The sequence below is a fragment of the Amia ocellicauda genome, chromosome 8 (genome assembly GCF_036373705.1).
Source record: "Amia ocellicauda isolate fAmiCal2 chromosome 8, fAmiCal2.hap1, whole genome shotgun sequence".
Classification (NCBI taxonomy): domain Eukaryota; kingdom Metazoa; phylum Chordata; class Actinopteri; order Amiiformes; family Amiidae; genus Amia; species Amia ocellicauda.
Genome location: NC_089857.1, coordinates 18,290,649 through 18,313,934, shown reverse-complemented (window position 1 = coordinate 18,313,934; position 23,286 = coordinate 18,290,649). Strand labels below are relative to the sequence as shown.

General features: G+C 36.7%; 1 protein-coding gene across 1 annotated transcript in view; it reads right to left on the bottom strand.

Annotated features, from left to right (window-relative positions):
• Positions 1-23,286, bottom strand: part of glis3 (GLIS family zinc finger 3) — a 56,064-nt gene that overhangs the window by 30,897 nt on the left and 1,881 nt on the right. Inside the window, exons 2-4 of the mRNA XM_066712245.1 lie at positions 21,595-22,065; positions 13,255-13,456; positions 9,824-10,934 (exon numbers count right to left, since the gene is read on the bottom strand). Coding sequence (XP_066568342.1) covers positions 9,824-10,934; positions 13,255-13,456; positions 21,595-21,979 — 1,698 coding nt within the window. The 5' untranslated portion in view covers positions 21,980-22,065. The remainder of the gene's footprint in view (positions 1-9,823; positions 10,935-13,254; positions 13,457-21,594; positions 22,066-23,286) is intronic.

Below are 23,286 nucleotides of genomic sequence, written 5' to 3'. Positions count from 1 at the left end.
CAGCAGAATGGTCATTCTCATAGAAAGATGATCTCCTGTGTCAGGGGCTCTGGTTGCTCCACGCAGGGGCGCCCCACCAACGACACCAGCACATCACCTATCGGATTCCAAGGCTCATCCCCTCTGGGAAGGGTGCCCGTCTCCGTCCGGCCTAAATCCTATTGGCACCCTAACGGCCTTCTGTCACATCACTGGCCTGGGTCTCCATTGATCCCACTCTGACACCGATATTGATCCCACTGCTAACATCAATGTAACATCCTGGTGGGTTCTGACCCCGGTCTCCCACAACACAGTGCAACAACCTTACCACATCACTGAAAGGCCCAGGCCCCTTAGTGCGGCCTCAGGATCCCTACAATGCCAATACAACACAGTAAGTGTTATTATGTACTGCCTGTCTGTTTCCCTAAAAAAGCCTATTGACTTCAGTACTGTAATACATTGTATTGTAGTATAATACATGGCACTGCATGATGACACTGTACTGCAATACAATATATGGTATTGTACTTTAAAACACTGTAGAATGTATTCAAATGTACTGTATTGTGCTGTACTTTACTACACTATAACATCTCAAACTACAACTACAATCACATTACTACACACCAACAAACTTGCAAGGCCATCATTTCTCAGGGAATGTGTGTGTGTGTTATTATTATTATTATTATACAGTGCAGCACAACATATTGAGGTACAGTACAGTGCATTACAATACAGTTTGTGTATGATCATCAAAGGCATAAAACTGCCATCCTGAGGAGTGTCTATGCATTGCCGATGGAATCCTCATTAGGCCTAATATTGAGTCAACTGAAATGAATGAAATCTGGAAAGGGAATCTGAATGAGTAAACTAGGTAGTACCACATGCAGCAATTACGAGTCTACTTATTCAGATATGTTGTCCCTAATAGACTTAAGATAATCATGTTACAAAAGAATATGTAATTAAAAAAATAACATGGATTAAATGAGGGATTAAATTAGAGATGCATTTTTGGCTTGCAGGTAGTGGTTGATTAAGAACCACAAACTTGCTTCATAATCAGAAAATATAATGCAGACTTTCAACCCATAACCTCTTTACAAGAACAACCAAGGTTAGGGCAAAAAGCCATTGAACCTTAACAGAAGTGCAGGAAGGTAATTCTCAAGACCTCCTGAGTTACAGCATGAGAAAGATTATTAAGCTTAACTAGAAACAAACATATATCCTCCAGAAACAACCATTTGTCATCATTAACAAATAGAAATGTCAATATATAATTTGGGAAAAGATTACAGTTTAATTTTGACATTTACCTTATCTCACATGTAACAACAATTCTTGCTTTACATATTTCATTACAAGTAATGCTTGATTAGTTGGTATAGAGATAGACTTAAAGACAATACACCTATAAAATTGTGAAACGTTATATCTCTATCCAGCCAATGAACTCTTGTGATATTTGTAGAAAGCTCTTTGTTTGTCATGCAATAGCAATGCATAGTACAAAAGGGTAAGACAAGGAAGCCATGATAACATTGTATGCTACAAATAAATATGAATAACAACAGTTACTCCTTATATATGAAAAGGTGAAAAGCCAGCGTTTACAGTTCAGAATATCTTGCCTTCCTTTATCAGTTGTGACTCCACAATCTGTTGTAAGTAACTACTTGAGAGTGCTACTGCCTGAACTGAAGTCATAGTACATTTGTTTGATCACGGAAAATTGTATTCCTATGCTCCCAGTCGTGAAATCTAAAGCAAATATACCAGGTGCTACATGAAAACCTCATAAAAGCTGGATATTTTATACTTTATATATGTTACAGGTGTTAATTGTTTGTTTGGGTAATAATTATAACATTAATTTTAGGCAGATGTTAAAAGGCAAACATTACACAAAAGTACATTGTACACAGTATTACAGATTCTAGGCCAATCTCACACATTATATTATAAATAGTAATACATTCATTTGTAGTGGATACTTTGTTATTGATATCACTTAAAAACATTATAATAAGGCAAGTTTCAAGTCATTAAAAGTGGTGTTTGAACACTGAATCATCCTCAAGAATATTCTGTAAGCAAAATTAATAAGCTTGCTTTGATTACCGTGAATTAACAGAGGTTAAAAATGTGGGGCTTAGAAAAATGCCTACTGTTTTCACCTACACACACATGACCCTTTGTTTCAATGTGCTCTGTTTGCTTAGATCAATAATAGCTGAAAAGAAGTTGAAATGGTGTAACCCATCATTTTCCCATGGAGTATATTCATGTCAGTTCCACACAGCCCTATTAGAAGCCCTGGAAAAGCTGCTGTCATGGTAGTAAATGCAAACTGTAGAATTTAAAAATGAAATGAGTAAAATTATAATGTGATGTTATTGTATATTTTCTAAAAGCTAGAAAGTCAAATTCAGCCATAATTATTTTACAAATAACAAAAAAAAAAAAACAGAGGTTGTATTGCAGTCCAGTCTCAGGTAAGCTTGGGCATGTTGAATAGAATATAAAACATAATATAAATATATATTAAATATTAAATATCTTATGGGATTTTATATTATTTAACAGTGTGCACAAATTAAGCAAGAAAGAGATCCTTTATCTAGGAGTGTGGGGGAAGAAATTAATTTGCCAATAGCTATAATATAGCTTTTTTGAGTGTACAAAATTTGAAAAGTCTTAATTACTTTTAAATTATCTCAGGTAACTAGAATAATTATATGAAAAGCTTAATGATGTGTACAATAACACTAGATTGATTGAATGTTAAAATACTTGTGCACAAATGGTCAGGCCATAATGAACTCGAAAACAAGCATAAAGTGAAGTGAAATTAGACATTGGAAAAAAATTAAAAAATGATATAAAATAAGTCATTATTTTTATTGGCTAAGACTAGATAAAGCAAATTAAAATGGAAGATATGATTCCTGCTGTTAGGCCAAGACACTTGCAAACATCACTGTGTAGTGAAGGAAGAAAAAAAAAAAACTATGGCAACTAGAATTAAAAATGGAAACAAAATCTTGAAAACAAATCTAACAAATTAATCAGAAAAAAAAAAAAGTTTTCCTTATAATTAGTGACCCACAAGCAGTAATACTGTCTGTCAACTCAAGTCATATCTGCCGTATACAGTATGTACGGTATTACTTGTGTAAAATTTGTGGCCATTCTGACGGGCTTAAATAGTTTTCCCTTTACTTTACAATTACATACTGCATAAAACAATTCAGTACTTCGGGTCTCCAAGGCAACCAGAAGATTTTTCTCAGTAATAAGTTAGCTTTTCACTGAAAGGTTGACCACAGGTATTTCAAAATGTTAATGATCGACAAGCGCAAGGCAATAACAACGGAATGTGCAATGAAATGTTCAGCCTCTTACTCATCTAAGAAAACCAAACTGGGCCAGAAAAAGAATGATGCCTGCCTGCTAGTGGGTGGTCATCCAAACAGAGGGCTTCTATTTTAATTACCTTACCATGCAGCGGTTATGTCTGCTTTTTGTTTTTTGCAATTTTATTACAAATTGTTTTTAGTCTCTGGAATTCACTGTACACTTGTTGCAATCTCAAAGAAAAACGTGTTTGCCTACAAGAAGCACTGGAGAACTACAGACAAATGCTTGCCTAGATGTAATAAACTAGCTTTATATATTGCACTCTTCTTAACTGCTCTGATTGATCTGTCTAGTAGCTGCCTTTAGTCTGGTTAAACCATACATACATAGCAACTAACTGGGTGGGTATGAGGTAAAGGGGGAAAATAAAATAAAAAAAGCTGAAAGCAGAAACTGGCACCTAGATTATGAGGAAAAGTAATAGCTATCATCTGTAAACTTTTCACACGGCCACTAAGAAAAGATGACCAGAAGATCTGAATAATTCAACTCCAAATAACAAAAACAGAGAGAAAGAAAATAATGGCTCTGATAACTGTGTGACATCGTTGAAAGAGTGAAAATGTTTCTGAACACATTGCAAGAAGAACAGATCGAAGCTGGACAAAGGGAGCCATCAAATGGATGCCAAGATATGAAAAAAGATGTAGAAGGCCACATAAGATTAAATAATACATGTTGCAGGTGTGAAACATCTTGGCCTTCATCCAGCAGTGGATCGATATAGGTTGATAATGATGATGATTTAAATTTTGTTCTTAGACCAGTCAGCTAAGCGAATACAAAATAGATTTCAAGAACAACTTCTCTAATTTATTTAAAAGCATACAACCAATTTGCTTTGCTGCACAATGCATACATTATTAGTATATATATTATTAGTTCTGTTTACAATTCTGAGTGACAGTTTTTAGAGTGTTACTATTTGTTTGCATTCCTTAGATCAGGATGAAAAATGAAAAATAAAATCCAAGCCTGTAACAAACAATCACATTCTAAGGAAATGCAACCATGCAAAGATGAATGCATACCTCCACTTTCTGGTTATTTACTTTCTCAGTACTTTCTCTGTCCTACTGTATATGTATACTGAATCATTGTCTTCTGTTTCAGAAATGTCCTGAACCCTAATTCATAATGCTCTTTCATACCTAATACAAATCTTGGATGTATGCATATTTATTTTGACTGTCATCTCATTTAAGAGCCAAAAACCAATAATAATGCCTGCAGTGAAAACCTCTGGGATGCAAAATGAAGAAATTTGGACTAAGTATTTGAATTTGCTGGCACCAGTGCAGTTCTTTGGTCCAGAAGGAAAAGTATTGCATTTCAGAGTTACAGAATATCAGGAAGGTTACACCACTGTGCATGATCTAGAGAGATCAATATATATATATATATATATATATAATTCAAATGCCAGTAAGACATCTGACCTATTGTGAAACTGCTATAACATACAGTGCCACCCGAATGAATAATCCAATCTTGATGTTGAAAGAAACATTAAACTGCCATGTGCTAAATACACTTCCGATTACTCATTTACCCAAAAGATTAGCCTATTCAAAATGAACTAAACCTTCTAGAACCAATCTCTTAAATTATTTTATTACCTGGGAAAGTTTTAGTTCATTAAATCATTCTATTAGCTCAGAGGAATTCAAAGGATCAGTAGACTATTTCATGTTTTTGATGTAGTGGAGGCCAAGCTTAAAAATAGACAGTATTTTAATATACTATAAATAGATAGATGTCCCATTAATATACCATGACAGTTTTGTTGGTCTGATGCACAAAAATACAGTCAGGATAAAATGACGATTCTATTTCACTGGCATGTTTTCGGTCAGGGAGAATTCCTGGGAACCTTCCAAAAAGAAATTCAATTGTGTATTTAACTGAAACTTTCACATTTGTATTACAACACATTTACCCCGTGGACATTAAACATTTTTGAAAAAAAGGCAAAGAAAGCATAACTAATTTAGAACTAACAAGAAGTCGTGTCAAATACAATGATCCTAAATACAAACGACACCAAATGAAATAAATAAAATAAAAATGAGAACATTAATTCACAAAATAATCAATATCAACAATAACCACTCTTGATTTCTAATTACTATTGCGATTGAGATTGCATCATACACACTCCTAGAATACACTACCAGAATGAACCGCATGAGAGACTGGTTCAGACATCAAACATTTTATAATTCTTATCACTAAAAGATGAGTCCCAGTAAGCGACAAAGCAAACAAATCATGCATATAGTAATTAGTTTCAATACTGAGAGGTGAAATAAAAGCAGCACATGCATAAAGAGACATTCTTGGCACTGTTGATGGCTGTATTTAGTATAATTCTACCTGAAACACTCATTACATTAAGAGAAGATGACATCTGTCAAATAGCACTAATGTCATTGTGAAACATTTCTTGGATGTGCTGCTCTTTATTTTTATCTCCGGATTTCATCACACTAATCTCTGAAATCAGTCAGTTGCTGCCTAATAACCCAAGATCTGGCTCCTTAATTCCCCCTCTAGCTGCTGAAACATGTTTTTAATCTGTTCTTTTTTCACCATCTAAAGCATCACAATTGTCATCTTTAAATTCAAAAGCCCAGGGCAAGTGAATTTATCTTGACATATCTTTTAAAGAGTTCCACAATGCACTGCTCAATCCATGGTAAAACAAAATACCTGCCATTCTTTTCAAACAATTGAATGTAGACATTTAACTTTCCCTTTTAAGTGTCTTTTGGAATCTCCTTGAAAAATATATAAAATAATATTATAAATCCTTATTTTTCAGTTTCCTTCCATAGCCCATTTGGAATAAATGGAAACTACTGAAAATGTGAGAAAGAGGAATAGCTCAGTGATCAGTAAATACATCAGGAAACACATTTGCTTGCACTGGTTATATTATATTTTGTTTGTTTTGCTTTGCTTTCCCTGTAGGGATGGAGTGTAAGACTACTGCTTGGAGATAGCAGTCTATGACTTGTCCTGTCTCTACAATAAAATATGCTTTGACACAGATATTAATAAAGAACACAATCTATAAATGTCCCGGCATGGCAGATTGAGTTATACACAGTTTAAATCTGGGAATGGCAGAAACACGATTGCACAATTGTGCACAATAACAATAGAAGCTACCTATGATTAAAAACATATTTGGAAGCAGTTGGCTTCTAGTGCTGAGCACAGGGCCCAACTATGTCAGTCACAAGCCTAGTGCCTTGCAACTTCAACCAGGCCCAGCTATGAATAAAAGAACATAACAAATCATTAGAAAAATCAGCTTTGGCAGCTCTGACAGCTTTCCCAGCTGGATATATATTATGGCAGCAAACGTGCTGACTTCATGCCAGCACTTAAGTGAAATGCTTTGTGTTGATTTAATAACTACATAATTGAGTTAACTTCGATGTCAATTATTATAGACCTTTGGTAATTAGTTGATGGCTCTAAGCACTCGGGGAAAAAAAAGAGACTCACTGAGGTAATATTTCTTTAAATTAATAGCATATCACAGTTAACAATAATGTTATTACTTTTAGACATTTCTGCTCTGCATTTTTCAGCAATGGAATTTCCCTCAGGACCTCGACCATGGAGATTCTTATAAGTGTCAAATCATTAAGCATCAAGACAGTAGCATTAGCACCTTAGTGCAGACATTATTAAAATACAATCCCTCGAACAACATTGTAGAGGACTGTGGTAGACTGCAAATAGCAGACCCATAACACCTCCTATATAAATTCAGACAAATCCTTGTGGTATGTCATCAACAGCTACTGGCAAACTTTGTGTGTTATGCAATATTTCCAACCACTTCCTAGGAAAACACTTAAATAATGAAATGTCTCTATACAAAACATGCATTACAGTTTATGAGGTCATTTTATTCATAACTAGTTGGGAATTCAGTTTAAATTGTGATATTACCCATTGAAATGTAAACATAACTACCATGTTGCCAAAACGAATACAAAACCCCTCTGTTACAATGGTACATATGAACCAGAGCATATCTTTTCAGTTTCCCCTACGAGAAAACAGAAAAGTTAAGCTGTTAAGTATTTTAAAAAGTAAACAGTTTTTTTTTATTGATTTAATGTAAGCTTAATCTGTGTAGTATTTAAACAAATAGAACAAAGTTTGTATGACAATGTTGCCTGATAAACACAAGTAGAAATTCAACATAATTGCCTAGTGATCTGTAATATAGTGTTAGCCTTTTGTTTTTGTTGGCCATTGTTTGTACAGTTAAGCCTTGGGAGTTAAGACTGGGAGGCAAATATACTGGGAGACACTATATTGTACATGAACACTTAACACAGGCGTTTGTTGACCTGCAGCTTAGCAAACACCTGTAACTTAACAGGGCTGCATACATAAACTTACCGCCTTCGCATACCACCACAACAAAATAAGTAGTCTGCTCAAAAAACATCTTTAAATACAGGTGCAATTAAACTGTCCCTGAAAAAAAATGAGACCAAGACAGTTGTTTGTCTCTCTGTATTATATACATATTTATGGTTAATAAAACTGCATTGCACTCTTATGTTCTTCAATTTATTTCTTAATTGAGTTTTTTTTTAATGCTTAGAATGACATTTAGTTTCCTGCAGATGATACAATCCTGTCAGATACAGTCACGCAGTATTAGGTTTGTGTAGTAAATTATCCTGTATTTGGTCACCATTTTAGAATGTATTAATTCAAGAAAATGTATTTTGGCCTGAAAATTGCTCTGGCCTGAGATTTGGTCTGTGTCTCATATCTCTTGTTGTTTTTATTTTTTTAATCCTTGGAAAGTTAAGATGCATAGAAATTGATTTCAGTTGCATTTTTGTCTGACATCCACATGATTATTCCTTCCATTCCCAACAATAATTATATTCAAGTTAGCAAAGCCTTCAAGACAAATCTAAATTTGAAAAAAAAAAAACACATTGAATTATAAATAATCTGCTAGCTCTGTTGTACCTTCTTTTCAATTACTACATTCAAATGTTTAAGACTGCTTGACATAGAGACACCAGGGGAGAATTTTTTGATGTGCACTTCTGATTAATTTAAGAACCCAACAGATGCTTTACTAAAAGGTACCTTTTTAGTGAATAGATCTCCAAAGATAGTCATGTGGTTTAAAGTCACAGTCTGGAAGCAATGGACTGGGAAGTAGGCATGGTTTCAAAGAGCTTCAGAGCTACAGATCTTCAGCCCAGTTCATGCCTGTTTCAACAGCTGTAAACGAGAACTGGATATTTTGAGAAGACCATAAAAGAAATCTGGTTCTGATTTTCAGCATGACTCTGCTTGTAAATTGAAGCCAAGCACTGCAGGTAAACCAAGTAGAATATCTTCTCATGGGAAATTAACATTTTCAAGGAATGGTCAATAATGGATCCTAATATCAAGCTTTCTGGTGCTAAAAGGATTTTGGATCATACCCTATTTAACTACTGCCAATAACACATCTGGAGTAGGTTTCATTTATTTTCATCGCCTTCCCCCCCCCTTTAATTTTGGTCTCCACTTAATGAATGTCATTGTGAAATCCTTCAAACATTTATCATTTCCATATAAAGTTGAGCAAACATGACACTTATGTGCCAAGTCACCAGCAATAAGGAACAATATTGGTAAGAAGAACTGCGGAAATCTGCGCTACACAAACTCAACCACTGTTATTTTCATCAGCTGCAGGAGATGTTACCTTAATTGAGGTTTATTGAGATGATCTCTGGATAAAACCACAATTACTATTACTATTACAATACCTATCAAATTCTGGTGGAAATTTGACGCTGAAGAAAGCACCCCACTATAAACAAAAGAATTTCTGTTATTCCATAATGAAAGATCATAAAACAATCCCAGAGAGTATTGTTAAGGCTTTTACATGCTAATTTAGTTCTCTGACAATGTTTACCTAATTACTTTCTTCCATGTAATCAAAGAATAAATCTGTGAGAAAATGTATCAGAAAGGAAATAAACGGGCATATAAAGTAGGCACACATTAGAAATTCATTAGAGTGTTCAGGATCTGTTTTTGATTTATAATATCTCATTAGGTACCTAACTACTTCATGACAGATAATTCCAATTAAGCAACCACAAAGAAATATGAGCAAACAAAGCTATGAAACCAGGACTTTTGATGGACTTGGAACACATGCCAAAACACCAATAACTACAGCATATTTAAGTAATTGTGTAGTGTGCCACACTCAGTGCTGGCATTGCTGAGCGCTAATGAAGGGAAGCTGCCCTCATGACATTTAACAAATGACCCAACAGAGTCATCTTCCCATAGAGTCATCAGGTTGGCCTGAGTGAAATGAACAATTGTGAAAATAAATACGCAAACCTACCGTGCACTTGTTTGGCTTTTCTCCCGAATGGACCCTCATGTGAATTAAGAGTTTGTAGCGGGCATTGAATGGCTTATACCTCCGTGGGCAGCCAGTCCAGAAGCAGGTGAAGTCCTCCCCTTTGCGCTGGTCGATGTGCACCTTCTCGATGTGCCTCACCAGCTCCTCCTGCAGGTCGTAGGAGGCGGCGCAATCGATCCAGCAGCAGCCGTGCCTTTCGCTTAGGTCATCCAGCTCCCCGTCGTCGTCCAGGAGCTGGGAGGATGACATGACGTGCGGGAGGTGGCTCAGGTGTTGTGAATTACTGAGGAACTCCTGGGGTTGCAAGTGCTGGTGGGAGTGGTAGGGAGGTGGGGGGCCCTGGGGAGGCACAGGCATGTCTATAGAAGGTGGGGAGAAGTTGTTCACTTGCTCAGTTTTGCACATGCTGCCCATTGTCTGGCAGTCCGCTGGTGGGACCCCGTGTTGGACCACCATGTTGTTCAGAGCTGCTGTCTGTAAGGTGCCCTGCTCCAACTGCTGCATCCGCTGGTACTCCATTTCGGGCTGTTCGCTGTAGGACTGGAGTGGGATGCCTCCACTGGGCAGCTGTAAACCCCGATGGGAGCCGGGGTTTAAGCACGCCGGGGGGATGCAGCTTCCCCTGACCCCGAGAAAGTGACCGTAGACCTCCGGCTGCGGGGATGTGGTGGCTGGAGAGCTCCTGGAACTGTTGATGTAGGCCACTAGGGACGTGGGGGATGTGCGGATGATGGTGTTGAAGTCAATGCCGATCCCGTCCGACAGCGGAGACAAGGACAGCGCTCTCTTCTTGGAGCGGGCTGACTGAGAGCGAGCTGAGTGCCTGGGACTGGGGAATGGAGAGTAACTGTTCTCACCCCCAAACAGATACGAGGGTAAGGAGTTGGAGATGCTGGCGTTGGACATGGCGGTCCCAGGTGGGAGGCTCAACACCTCCCCTTGCTCACTGCCGTTTTGTGAGCTGTGCTGGGAGGGTAGCGCGGGTAGGATGCGATAGCCATAGGGCCACTCCTGTTTCACACTCAGGGTTGACTGGCTTTCAGGCAGGCTAAGCGTGGTGGAGGCCAGGGACTCTCGTGACATGAGGGACCTGAAACAGAAGAGGAAGGCTGTGTTAGTAACCAAGGGGTGGTTTCTTCCTCAGCTGTGCTTTAATGTGTATTGTGTTAGAATTCAGAACACACAACTTTGGTAGCAGGCATTAATTACACCATCTAAGTTGTGCGCATTTCAATAAGGGAGGAGGCCTGCAGTAGCTCTGATCTTTTGTTTTCCTCTGAGGAATGGCTTGTAAAAGATCATTATACGCCACTGTCTAAAGAGTTCACAGCGAGGACCCAAACAAAACAACCGCTCACAGCTGTGGTACAATAATGCAGTTTCAAATTAATGTGGTAATGTTTACTGATCATTCCAGTTAAAAAAAAAACATGCCCTGACTGCCCTTGACATTGCTGGATACGTGTCCACACTTATTAACTTCCAGATATTTGAAATTCTTGCTCACTATAGTGTGACTAGAAACCATTTTGACTTCAACAAAAAACATAATGGAACACAAACACATGTATCTTTAATAAATCTATGTGCCACTGTGTTCTTCTTTAAGGAACATGTTAAATGTACACTTATTCAGGTGGTTTTGCAGTTATGATTAGATTTATGGTTGGAGCTGCTCTAAACAAGTTACTTCCAAATAGTATTATAGTGAATTATGTTTCTTTCCTTTCCTTTATATCCCCATGGTATCATACACTGGTTGTATTTGTGTAAGACTTTTGATGTTGAACTGGATTACTGTTTTATCTGAAAATGATGAATAAATGAACCATGAACTATGACCATCCAAAAGCTCAAATGTTCAAAGGAGTTTACATGAACATATTTTTAGTATTTAAGAAAACATGAGCCGATTAAAACTAAGGCTTTCATTTCTTCTTCCTAGAACTTGTGGAATGCTAATCCACAGGGGACATTTCAGAGACTGACAATAATCTACAAACCCTTGCTTCATACCAACGACTCCAAACCCATCATAAAGAGGAACCGATCGTACTATACTTATTGTCAGAGAAAGTCACTAGCAACTGCACTACTCAACGCTGGAAAGATTTTAAGTAAAGAGGAGTTTTATGCCACACCACTCACTGAATGTTAATTTATGCACACCTCCTTCCAAGGAAAATACTGCAAAATGATGTATTAGTTTGTGTGAACAAAAAACTTTCAGTACAGTTGACCAATTCTCTTCACACTCCTGTTTTTTTCCTAAAAAAGAGGTATATTGAAAGATTATTTGATTCTCCAATTTCTGCCCCACAGACTAAGACTGTAGATCAACTCCAGGAAAATGTAAAAAAATTGCCTTACTCCTTAATGGTTATTAACTCGTTAACCTTATTATGGGTTAGTTTCACACCACCCAATCTTATTTTGGTGAGGGCAGTCCAATGGGTCCAAAGGGTAGACCAAGGCTACAATGCACCTACAAAATGGACTAGCTGCCACAACATTGATAGACCTGAGAAATACTATTGCTTAATCCCAGGGTTTTCCATAGTCTCAGTATCTTCCCATGAGAATATAATTTAGCAGCCACATAGCAGGCACTATTCCATGCCTTGAGGAGGTCCCAGGTATTGGCACGGCCATACATCTTTATAGTATCTGGATTATGTACAGAAGAAATATCTAACAATGTTATAACAGTGCAATAACACATGGACATATAACATGCTGTGATTTTGGACAGCTATCAACTACACACATAAAACACCAGGATAGGAAATATTCTATATGCTTCAAAATACTTTTTTAAATGCCTTCAACTTCCTTCCCTACAGCAGCAATGCTTAGGGAAGAAATTTGATTTTTGTATAGTTTTGTAAGAGTTTAAGTTTCAACGCTTCATAAAAAAGACAGATGTTATATTTTTAACTTTCACATAAAGGTATGAATTGAAAGCCCACGATGGAATCTCTCCAGAGATGTATAACTATCCTCACTTACTGCTCCACATTAAGGCTGTCATCACAAATACCTCTATAAATCTCTGTGTGCATTTTAAATGGGTGAACAAGAAATAACTGTGGAATTGATCAAGGAAAACAATAACATGAAAGCATAGGAAAGACTAATTTACCAGATGTTTAATCCTGTCTTACTTTGTTTCCACATGACATCCCTTACCCTGGTGCATTTCCATGACCCCTAGAGGCACATGAAAGCCATATGCAATTTGTTTGAGAAGGGAGTCAAACACGGGGCTCCACTCGAGTCGCGACTGAGCACAACGTGACAGCAGCACAAAAGTGGTTATTTTCAATGACAAGCAAACAATAAGAAGAGGATTCCTCCCTTGGGTGGAAGAATCATATAGATTAAAGAAAAACGTAATCACATTATCTTACCTGGCCTCTGAGTGTGGAAGATTGGCTGGGTGGGCTGGATGCTGGAAGCTGTGATTGAGTCGATGTCCGGGAAAAGCCGCCTGGTTGGAAACGGGGGATAGAGGTCCAAGTCTCTGCACCATCATGGGACTGCTTGTCACCACTAAGTTGTTGCAGTTCTGTTTCGCAATGGCTTTGCTACACGAGCCATAGACAGCATTGCCTGGAAGACAGAATGAGCGTGTTACAGAACGCACACAGCAGTAGTAATAGTAGTAGGAGGAGAAGGAGTAGTAGTAGCAGAGAGGTGGTGGTAGTAGCAATAGTAATAGTAGCAAGCAGACTGCCTTTCCATACTTTCTGATAACATGGATCTTCACAACCAAGTATAACAATCCTGAAACTGTAGGAAAGCTCGAGTCATTTTAAAATGATCCGACTGACACACCTGTATAAACTGTATCTAGTTTTTATCCATTGTCATTAATAAATACTTTTTCTAAAAGAATAGTCATGATTCTTTAGTCATGTCTCCTAAAAGGGAAAAGGATTATACGTTAAGTTTGCTAGGAATGAGTTAACATATTTCAAACTTGAACACACATAACTTTACATGCTAATTGTGTTGCAGTAGGGATGATGTCAGAGTTTGGTGCTACCACTAGACCAACCCAACCCATTTTGGACCCTTAATCACACCATCAGAGAGGGCAAACACATGTTGATTTGGTGGCCTATAACAAGGAAAACCATGATCATTAATGAATAGACAATAAGATGTAGAAGCAGAGGCTAAAGTCTATGACCGTCCTGCACGATCCCAGTCCTATAGCTAAATAATGCTTCACATTCACAAGCATTATAAAAGGCATATCTCTTACCAGAACTGCTTAGGTAGCCACGTTCCTGACAAACCCACTGGAATGTCCATGTGCTAATTGGAGGACCACAGAAAGTTGGAAAGGCGAGTGCAAACGTGTGATGGATTTCTCAGAGGATTTATTTATTTATTTATTTTTTAGTCCGTCTAACAGGTCTGTTGAGGGCACATTTGTCTTGCTTCAGCTGCATTTCCGATCGACATGAATGTGGTTTAAAATTTCCAATCGGCATTTCCGAACAACACTGACCACCACTGACCTTGAATGGTGTCATAGCGTTTCTTCCTCATTCCAACTTATTGCGTAGGTCACAGCCAACTAACTGTCTTCTCTCTGAAACAGCTCATGTCTTCTAGGTATACTGACTCTCTAACAACTGTGAAAGCTCTCAACAGTACTCCTGCCTACAGTGACAGAAGAGCCTGCAATATATCAACACACGATAAAAGATATAGGTCTAAAATACCTTCGGCAGGGGAATCCAAGCAATTTGTAGCCCATGAGAATTAATAAAAGTGCTCAATTTACTTCCCTGAAACTCTGTGTGTCTCTGTGTTTGTGGCCTTGCATCAACTCAGATGCTGAATGCCACTAAACCTCCTGTTAGTGGATCACTTCCAGGGATTCATCTCACAGAGTTGGGATACAGCAAAAATACATTTAGAAATGTATCAGTTTCAAGTAAGGGGAAGTCAAATTATTAAGCAAGATATATATTTTTTAAATCTTCAAACATGAATAGTCTGATAGTTCTAACCATGCAATATTAATAATTAACAGTGTTCTTGGAATAGAAATATATGTAAATCTTTGAGATCAGCCACTTCCTTGTACTTCATAAGCTGACATTTTAGTTAATGCTAAACCTGAAAAGGTTACGTTGGACAGCCAGTGAAACTCAAAACATTCAGATTCCTTTGTACGCAGCTTAGTTTAGGGATTTGTACCGCTGTGAATATAACGATAAGTAACCTATCATAAACTGCCAACGATGGCAAGTAGCATAATTGTATGTCCTAGCACACCTGGTTCATCATTTTATTGCAACATTGGTTCAATTACAATGAAAATGAAATGCCATTATACAACTGACTTAACACAGTCTTTAAATATGATTTTTTTGTGAATATAGAGATTTCTATGGTATAAAAATGCTGGTATTAACAAAACAATCTGTTTTAAGCTTGAAGTAGAAAATCATTAGTCTGTTAATGTAAAAAGGTTTTTAAAAAAAGATTGTTGTAAGTTTCAGATGTTCTAATGGATTTGAATACTTATCTTTATGTGTTTGTAATTTAAAAACCTTTCAGTCTGCAGAAAATGTTAATAGTGTGCCAAATGTTGCATGTTTTTGCTGATTACTGCCAAACTCAACCTTAATTAACATAAATGAAACACGCTATCAAACCACACATTTATCACTACTTTTTTGGAAATGATCTCGGTCTACTAGATCATAAATCTCAAATAAAATATAGCGATATTAAATACAAAGGACAATTGTGACCATTTTGAAATTGATCTGAAAACCAAACAATTTGTTTGTAGCACATTTTGCTCAGCAATCTGTGTTCTCCCAATAAACCTAAAACACAAAACTGCGCTCCAGGTTTTATTTGAAAGAAACACATGAATACTTGTGGCATTCACATAACAAACTTGAGTTCTGTGAGTCTTTATGCTCCGTTAATTAGCTTAGATTTTTGCTTTCATGGTTCGTTTAAAAGCTTTATGCTTGGTTAAATATCAATAAATATAAATTAAAAGGTTTCCAGTGGAAATAGGATTGTGGCTGTCTAGATATATTATGGTTAAGTGAAGTATAAAGATGCCATATGTAAATTATCCAATTCCTGAAAGTTTGTACAGTTGAAGAGCCTAACCAAGGGAAGGTATTTTGTAGCCATTCTGAAACCTGACAAAATGAATGATCTGGATCTACATTAAAAGTGAAATGAACCTATTTAAATATAGGATCTCTCTGCTGCAATTGTTTCTTACTTCAAACACGGATTTCACAGTTCTGTAGAAAAAAAAAAGCATTTTGCAATTATATTTTTTGTTCTTAAAACTTTAAACTGTCAGATCTGTCAAAAACTGCACTTCAAGAAGCAAGTACAAGTTAGGATTTCAGTTGTGCACCGCATAGGTTTAAATTGTCCACTCCAATGGTTTAATGGTCCAATGGCTGCTTTACACAGGAAATTAAAAATCAAACGTGCCAAGGGACAGGCAAAATAAATAATGTTAAAAATACCAAACTATCATTTTGCCAAACTATCATTATGTAATCATGCCAACAAAATCAATACTTCAGTGAGCAGAGGAAAAAGCCTTTATAATATTTACTGACACACACACACATACTACCCTTCATGAGTCCCCTGTGTCAATTAAAATATGTATCTTCCTGAGTTCAATTCACCATTCATTTCTTCAAAGCTGATTTTAATAATATCCATTCAATCCAGAAAAATAAAAAAACATCACCAGTGACAGTTTTAAAACAAATTGACTCACAGAGAAAGAAAGTTGATGTATAAATGTGACAAACATCTCTGCATGTATGATCTTCCTGAGATTAAATGTTTTTATAACACCTGTTACCACCTGTAAGTAAATGAAGGTGGGAGTTTGGAAACTATGACGCAAAATATAATTTCTAAAGGCAATTCACTTGTCATTCTATCGTTATTCTTGACAGTATTATTTGAAACAAAACTAATAAACAGTTTAAGAATACTGCAGAATATTAAAACAACAACAACAACAACAATAGTTTCCCTAATTAACAAATATTTCGGCAATATCCATCTAAAATAGAAGAGAGGACAAATCACTGACAATGACATACTCTCCTCGTGCTGAACCCTCTGATTAAAAACCTCCAGCTACAGCTGCACGTTTAAAGATGTGTGTCCACATTCAAAGGTAGCTAATCTTCTGAGCCAAGCACGGTGCTTTATCGCACAGCCCTTAAGTAAGTTACTCTAAAAGTTTTAATTACACTGACTTTTGTAAGCCAGCCTTCAATAACATTCTTTAAATATGTCTCCTTTAGATATTTTTCAAGCTGCAACTTTATTACATCATGACCCCCAACAAAACCCTCTACTTGTCCCCCCACTTATTAGCCCTGGCCACTAAAGGCAAGGCCTGGGAAAATTATACAAAACAGCCACAAATATTTAAAACTTGCATTGTGCCTGTGGGCTTACACTCGTCTCGGAGCTACAGGCATTTCTCCTTTCAGTTTTATTCTTTCATTAGTCCAAGATGTGCTAATTAATTGGAATTTTCCAGGGCCTTTGTTGTCTTAACAAAAACCTTATTCCTTCACGTTAAGGAGGGTCTATCTACCTTCCAAATGGCTGCACAATGCGAATGTGAATAAGAGGTAGGATTAAGCCCCTTTTGAATGAGTCAGTCATGGAAAAACTTCTTCAGTTCCTGCCACTAGTCCTAGCCGGAGCACACTGCATATCAGGGACTGGCATGCTAACCACAGGTTGTGTGCTGCAGGGAGAAGTCATGAGATTATATTTTCTTAAAATGCTCAACTGGCTGTATTTCAAAATACAAACAAATTATTACCTTTTGTTTAATTTTATTTTGTATTCTGGAATGCGTAAAAGTTGCAGACATCCAGTCAGCTACACACTGGGGGCAAGGAGGGAAAATTGGGGATTATGGTGGTCTAGTATTTTACAATCCTTTGCTGTTGCTCAGACAGTCATTTATTTGGGTAATTAGACAAACTTGTACATGATTAAGATACCTAAAGTGATATTTTTAAAAAATGGATAATCACAAGAGAATCATAATTTCATATTAATAATATTTAAAACTTGATACACCAATCTACAAGACTACCTGAATCTATTAATTGCTTTGTCACAAGAAAAGTCATATGCTTCATGGGTATTACAAACAATTATTTCAAAATATCTGGATCCTGACATCCTTTAGTGTGATCATTGTGTTGGAAAGGTATACATGTTTCTTGTGTTGTTGTATTTCAGATGGAGACAAATTACCATGTCAGTCAGTCAGCTCCCAGTAATAATTGTGTTCACACATGGTTCATAAAAGTTTTTTTATATAAGTGGCTTCAAACAATATCTAAACATCATGTGTACAACTATCCATAGTAGTCAGTCTATGTACAGTAACAAGTGATGGTGACTGACAGATGTTAGAGCCAGACAAACACTAAATTTATATTTATTTAGAGAAACAGTAATGCAGAAGGCTGACAGAGAAAAAAAAACACGTTTCCCCCCCCCAAATCAGTATTATTCAATTTTTCTGAAGGCTACACACCTCCATGCAAGCCATCAATGAACAATGACTTACAGATACAGATCAAATGTTGCATTGCATTTTATCCAGTTTTCTTTCATCTGGTATTCCATTTAGTGTGTCAATAATACTAGTGTAGCTTCATTGTTACGGTGCTTCATTGAGAGGGGCTGTTGTTCTGTCTCTGGGTTGAGTCATGAAACAGCAATGAATCTTTAAGGGAAAACTGTAAAAACTTGTCTGGGTCGTGTATAGTGAGTTTGTCACAATGTTATGACTTCCAGTAAGAGTTCAGGATCAGGGCCATTGACACAGTGAAGTCTGCGAGTATGAGAGCTTTACAGCAGAAGCTGATGCTAAAAGGACAGGGACCTCACTCTGAGACCCAATTACAACATAAATAATGCTCTTTTTAAAATGATTATGATTATATAATGCTAGGGCCATGTAATATGATGTACACTGTAGTAATATATATACCATATCATTTAATATACATTCCTGTGTGTGTGTATATGTATTTTGTATATAGTATTTTAATATATATATGTATATTTTCTTCAGATTCTGTTCACCTTACTTTTCTGAATGTTCTGTTCTTAAACAAATGTGAGACGGTCCTTAGTTTAATAAATGTAACTGGAAAAATAACTTGTTTTGCTTCAAAGACTTAGACATAAGATCATTAAAGGTCTAGCTCTAGCTAAAGCATCTGAACAGCACAGTTAGGGGGCTGTGACAAATAATGTTCGTTGCATACACTCCTTACATTTTCTTTTTTTTTAACATGTTCACACTTCTTGACATACTTTAGGAACTCTAGGAACTGCTGATAAAAGTCAGTTTTCTCTGATTTCAAGGCAGTACCTGGGAAATAGTCTCACGTAAAGGAAAACATTTCAGCATAAGTAAGGTGCCATATATATATATATATATATATATATATATATATATAGGAACAAATGTATTATAAAACAATACAACTGCATAGAAGCTTGTCATATTTTTTATTGCACTTAGATTTGATAGTAGATGTTTTAACAATGGTAACTGATTTACACAATCAACAGGCTGTAATTGATTTCAAAGAAGAGAAGATGAATACTGATCATACATTACGATATGGAGACATCCAGTTTATTAAAACGGTACACAGTTGCACAGACTATCTTTCATCAAAGTTATGTCTTCCTTATGGGTTATATTCTGTATTTTCAGATGGAGCTGTCAAGAAACTACTTTAAAGAATCTGACAGTCATGACAATCACCCTTATACTGAGAATTATTCTGCCTGTACAATTCCCCAAGTGAAATACAGTTTAATTTCAAGATGGCTTCACTTGTTTATCAGCAACACAAAGAGAAAACAATCCTGTTAAAAGATTCTGAAGCAACAAAAATGGCATTACAAAGAGATAGCTGTAAGCAGAGCAACTCCTGTTCATACATTACAGCCGATACTTACTAATTTACTTAAAGCCTGCATAAAAGGATTAAAGTATATATACCTTTATACTCAGACATGTTGAGTTTATTGTTTAAGTGAAGTGCCTTTCACTGACGGCATCCTGCAGAGTTTTTAGACGTCTAAGTTATTAATCCAAGGCAAGCACTTTCAAGATGTGAGTGCATTACCTCGGGGTAAAGGGAAAGCGCTTTTCCTGAGCAGTTGCAAGTCACATCCAACAGACAGCAGCTTCTAGGCCATACCCCCTGTACGAACACAAGCTGACATCTTTAAAGTGATTGTGCTGGAAACAGAAATGGTAACAATTCAAGGAAGCGTCAAACAATCTTACAATGTTTTCTCTCCTAGTGCAGCTCACTGAGAAAAGGGAAATTGGGAATAACTGAGCTCCACAAATCTTGTTTAGTGGTGCTATATCCCATAATAGAAAGTGAGAAAACATATATATTTGTCACTTTTCGGGACCATAGCTACAAACTTTAAACTTTCTAAACACCACATGTATTGCCTTAATCATCTTAAAAGACTAGCACTGGGGGAAAAAAAACAAATCCCATAAATGTATTGCCATATTTGTTTTCCCACAGGGATTTGGTATACACTGGTTGACACAGCCTACTGAGTGGCGAGCTGCAATGGTATTGTTGCTGCAGCAATTAACTCTCTTTCTCTCTCTCTTTTCCTGGAGCTATGATGCAGAACCAGTTCCAGTGCTCATACCTCAAGCATCTTGTTATTTATTAGCTTCCTCTTCAAAGTAAGCTTTCGTTCCTCTTCAGTGGTAGGAAGCAATGGTCTGTAATGAACTGTGCTCCTCATTGGCCCAAGGATTGAAGCATGATCACAAAGATAAAACAGCTGAAGTAAAATATAATTCCTTTTTCTTGGAGAATAATTAACTGAAAATGTATGGTATCTAAAACTCATCTACACATAGTAAAGAAAAAAAAGAACATTGCCCCTCCCAGATATACTTTCAAACAATCTTTCTGATTGAAATGAAGTTCCACTCCCAAAGGAAATTTCCAATTAGTTGTTGACTGATTCTTGGTGATTCTTCTTCAAAGTGCAATTTGTTTAACCACTCAGGAAATCAATATTTAAATTCTTACCTGCCTAATATCTCAGTTCAAAATATTATTGAGCAAAAAAAAAAAAAATCTCTGAAAAAGGATTTATTTTAAATCTCACGCTATAATAATTCAATAATTTAATAATTCAACTCCTTCAATACATTTATTTGCCCCACTTAATTATATTAAACTTGCCCATAATTCACCAACTGTTTTATTTTATTTTGTAACTTAATTACCAAACCGAACTCAAATAGCTGTGTAAATCCAGGGTAATGTTTAACTAGGATAGATACCTTAAAAACTGTTCGGACTTGCCTCTCTCTCTCATAAAGCAATAACTCCATCAGTTCCATTTTCTACATCATTAATCTAAAAGAATGTCTCAATATCAGGCAGAAAAGGTTGGAAAAACACAAATAAAACAGGTATATGATTATTCATATGTATACTGCCAATACCAAATAAAGGACATGTTTAAATAAAGAGGGTCTCCATCAGTTATGTCTTTGAACTTCATCATCATATTAACAGTATGTGAAGTTCTGGATCAACTTATTACAAAAAGCGAAGGCCCTGAGTGATTCAAGTCAATACTGTCAATACTACCTGGTAGGACATAAGGATAAATGTTACCTTTGTTGTGAGTTGCTGGAAAGTTGGCTCCACTGTCTTGAGAGTTTGGAGGTCCAGGTTGCCCCTGTGGATGTGGAACACTGAATACTGGTTTCCCATTGGTCACCACTTGTCTCCTTGGGCTCAAAGCAGGAAGATGAATGGCATTTTCACTGGTGCTGGCTTGAGGCAGTCCACTTGAGTACAGCCCACAGTTCAGTGGCATCTTGACTTGAATGCTACCTGACACATTTCCAGTGGCGGGGCTGGGAGTTGCCCGGTTAGAGGGAGAGCAGGGCGTGCCAGCGTGGACCCTGATCGGGGGGATCTGTTGTCCATTGATCATGCCAGGCACCTTAGGCGTACTGGATGCTGGAAGGCTGATACTGCATGTTCTTCCATTCATTTTCAACAGGATGTTGCAGGCGAAACAATCCACAGACTAAAATGTCATCTCTTGGTCTTCACGAAGTTGGGTAGATCTTAAATGACCTGTTAAAAGAAAATACAAATTCATGGTAAACATGGTATTCTAAGGACAGTAAAATATGTGAAAAAAAAAGTGTATTGTTAAGAATTTCAAACAAGAGTTCATAGTGATTGGCTGTGGCCAAAGTACCTTGACCGTTTCACAACTGGAAAGCTCAGGTTCACATTTATAGGAGATAAATTTGATGTTATACAGAATGATCTCATTATTGTCTTGTGCACATGACATCACTCACCAATTTCCCAGAAGACAGAGACTAAAATTAAGAAATAGCACCTGTTGGTTTGAGACTTGTCTACACTTCATAAATTGTGCTGTTTGACAAATAAATCTTTTACACAAGAAAAAGACCAGGCTTGTCTGAATTCAGACACACTCTGCTCACACAATCTACCTCCTCCTTCCATTAATTTGCTGGCTTTCCAAATGAATGCTGTTTGCTATGGGATACTGTCACAAAAAACACAGAAAAGCAATCTATATTTAAACCTTACATGGCATTAAACCGAAGAATAAACAGGTCTAAGAAAAACACAATAGCGGTTCTCTTTTCTTTGTGTATATGTAACCGCTTTACAATGTCCATTGTTAATGTTTCAAATCTTTGTGTTTTTAACACGTACTGGGAGAAGATACAGTGAATTCTCATATGTTTGTTTTATGAGCCGAGACACACGCGGCAGGTGTCATGGTTACACACTTTAAAGGTGGGGACTCTCAGGCCATTAATATAACACTGGACTACTTCATGAAGGGCAAAGAAAAAAATAGCTGCATGAAAAAAGTTAAACAAAAGTTAAACATTCACAAAGTACAATGCAAGATAAATACAGGTGATATCTAACAAAACTGAACACTAGCGAAAACTTACTACTTAACAGATCATACATTATAAAAAAAATTAAGATCAAATGAACACCCATACTGACAAATACTAGTTGCTTACTCAGACTGACTAGAAACCAGACACACATTTCACACAGGTTGGTTACTGTTTTATCGATGGTTCTGCCAGGTGCCCTGTGACATCAGTAGTAAATCTTCTCTCATATCACTGTTGAAGCACTTTAACTAAAACTTTGAATTCAAAACTAACTGAGGAAGGGTACCGAAAGGAGAGGTCATACAAAGTAATAAACATAATTAAGCAGGGAGAGAAAGAGAAAGTTGGGTGAATCCTCAGGTAATGTAAAAAATGAGAAGACTATAAAAACAGGTGGAGA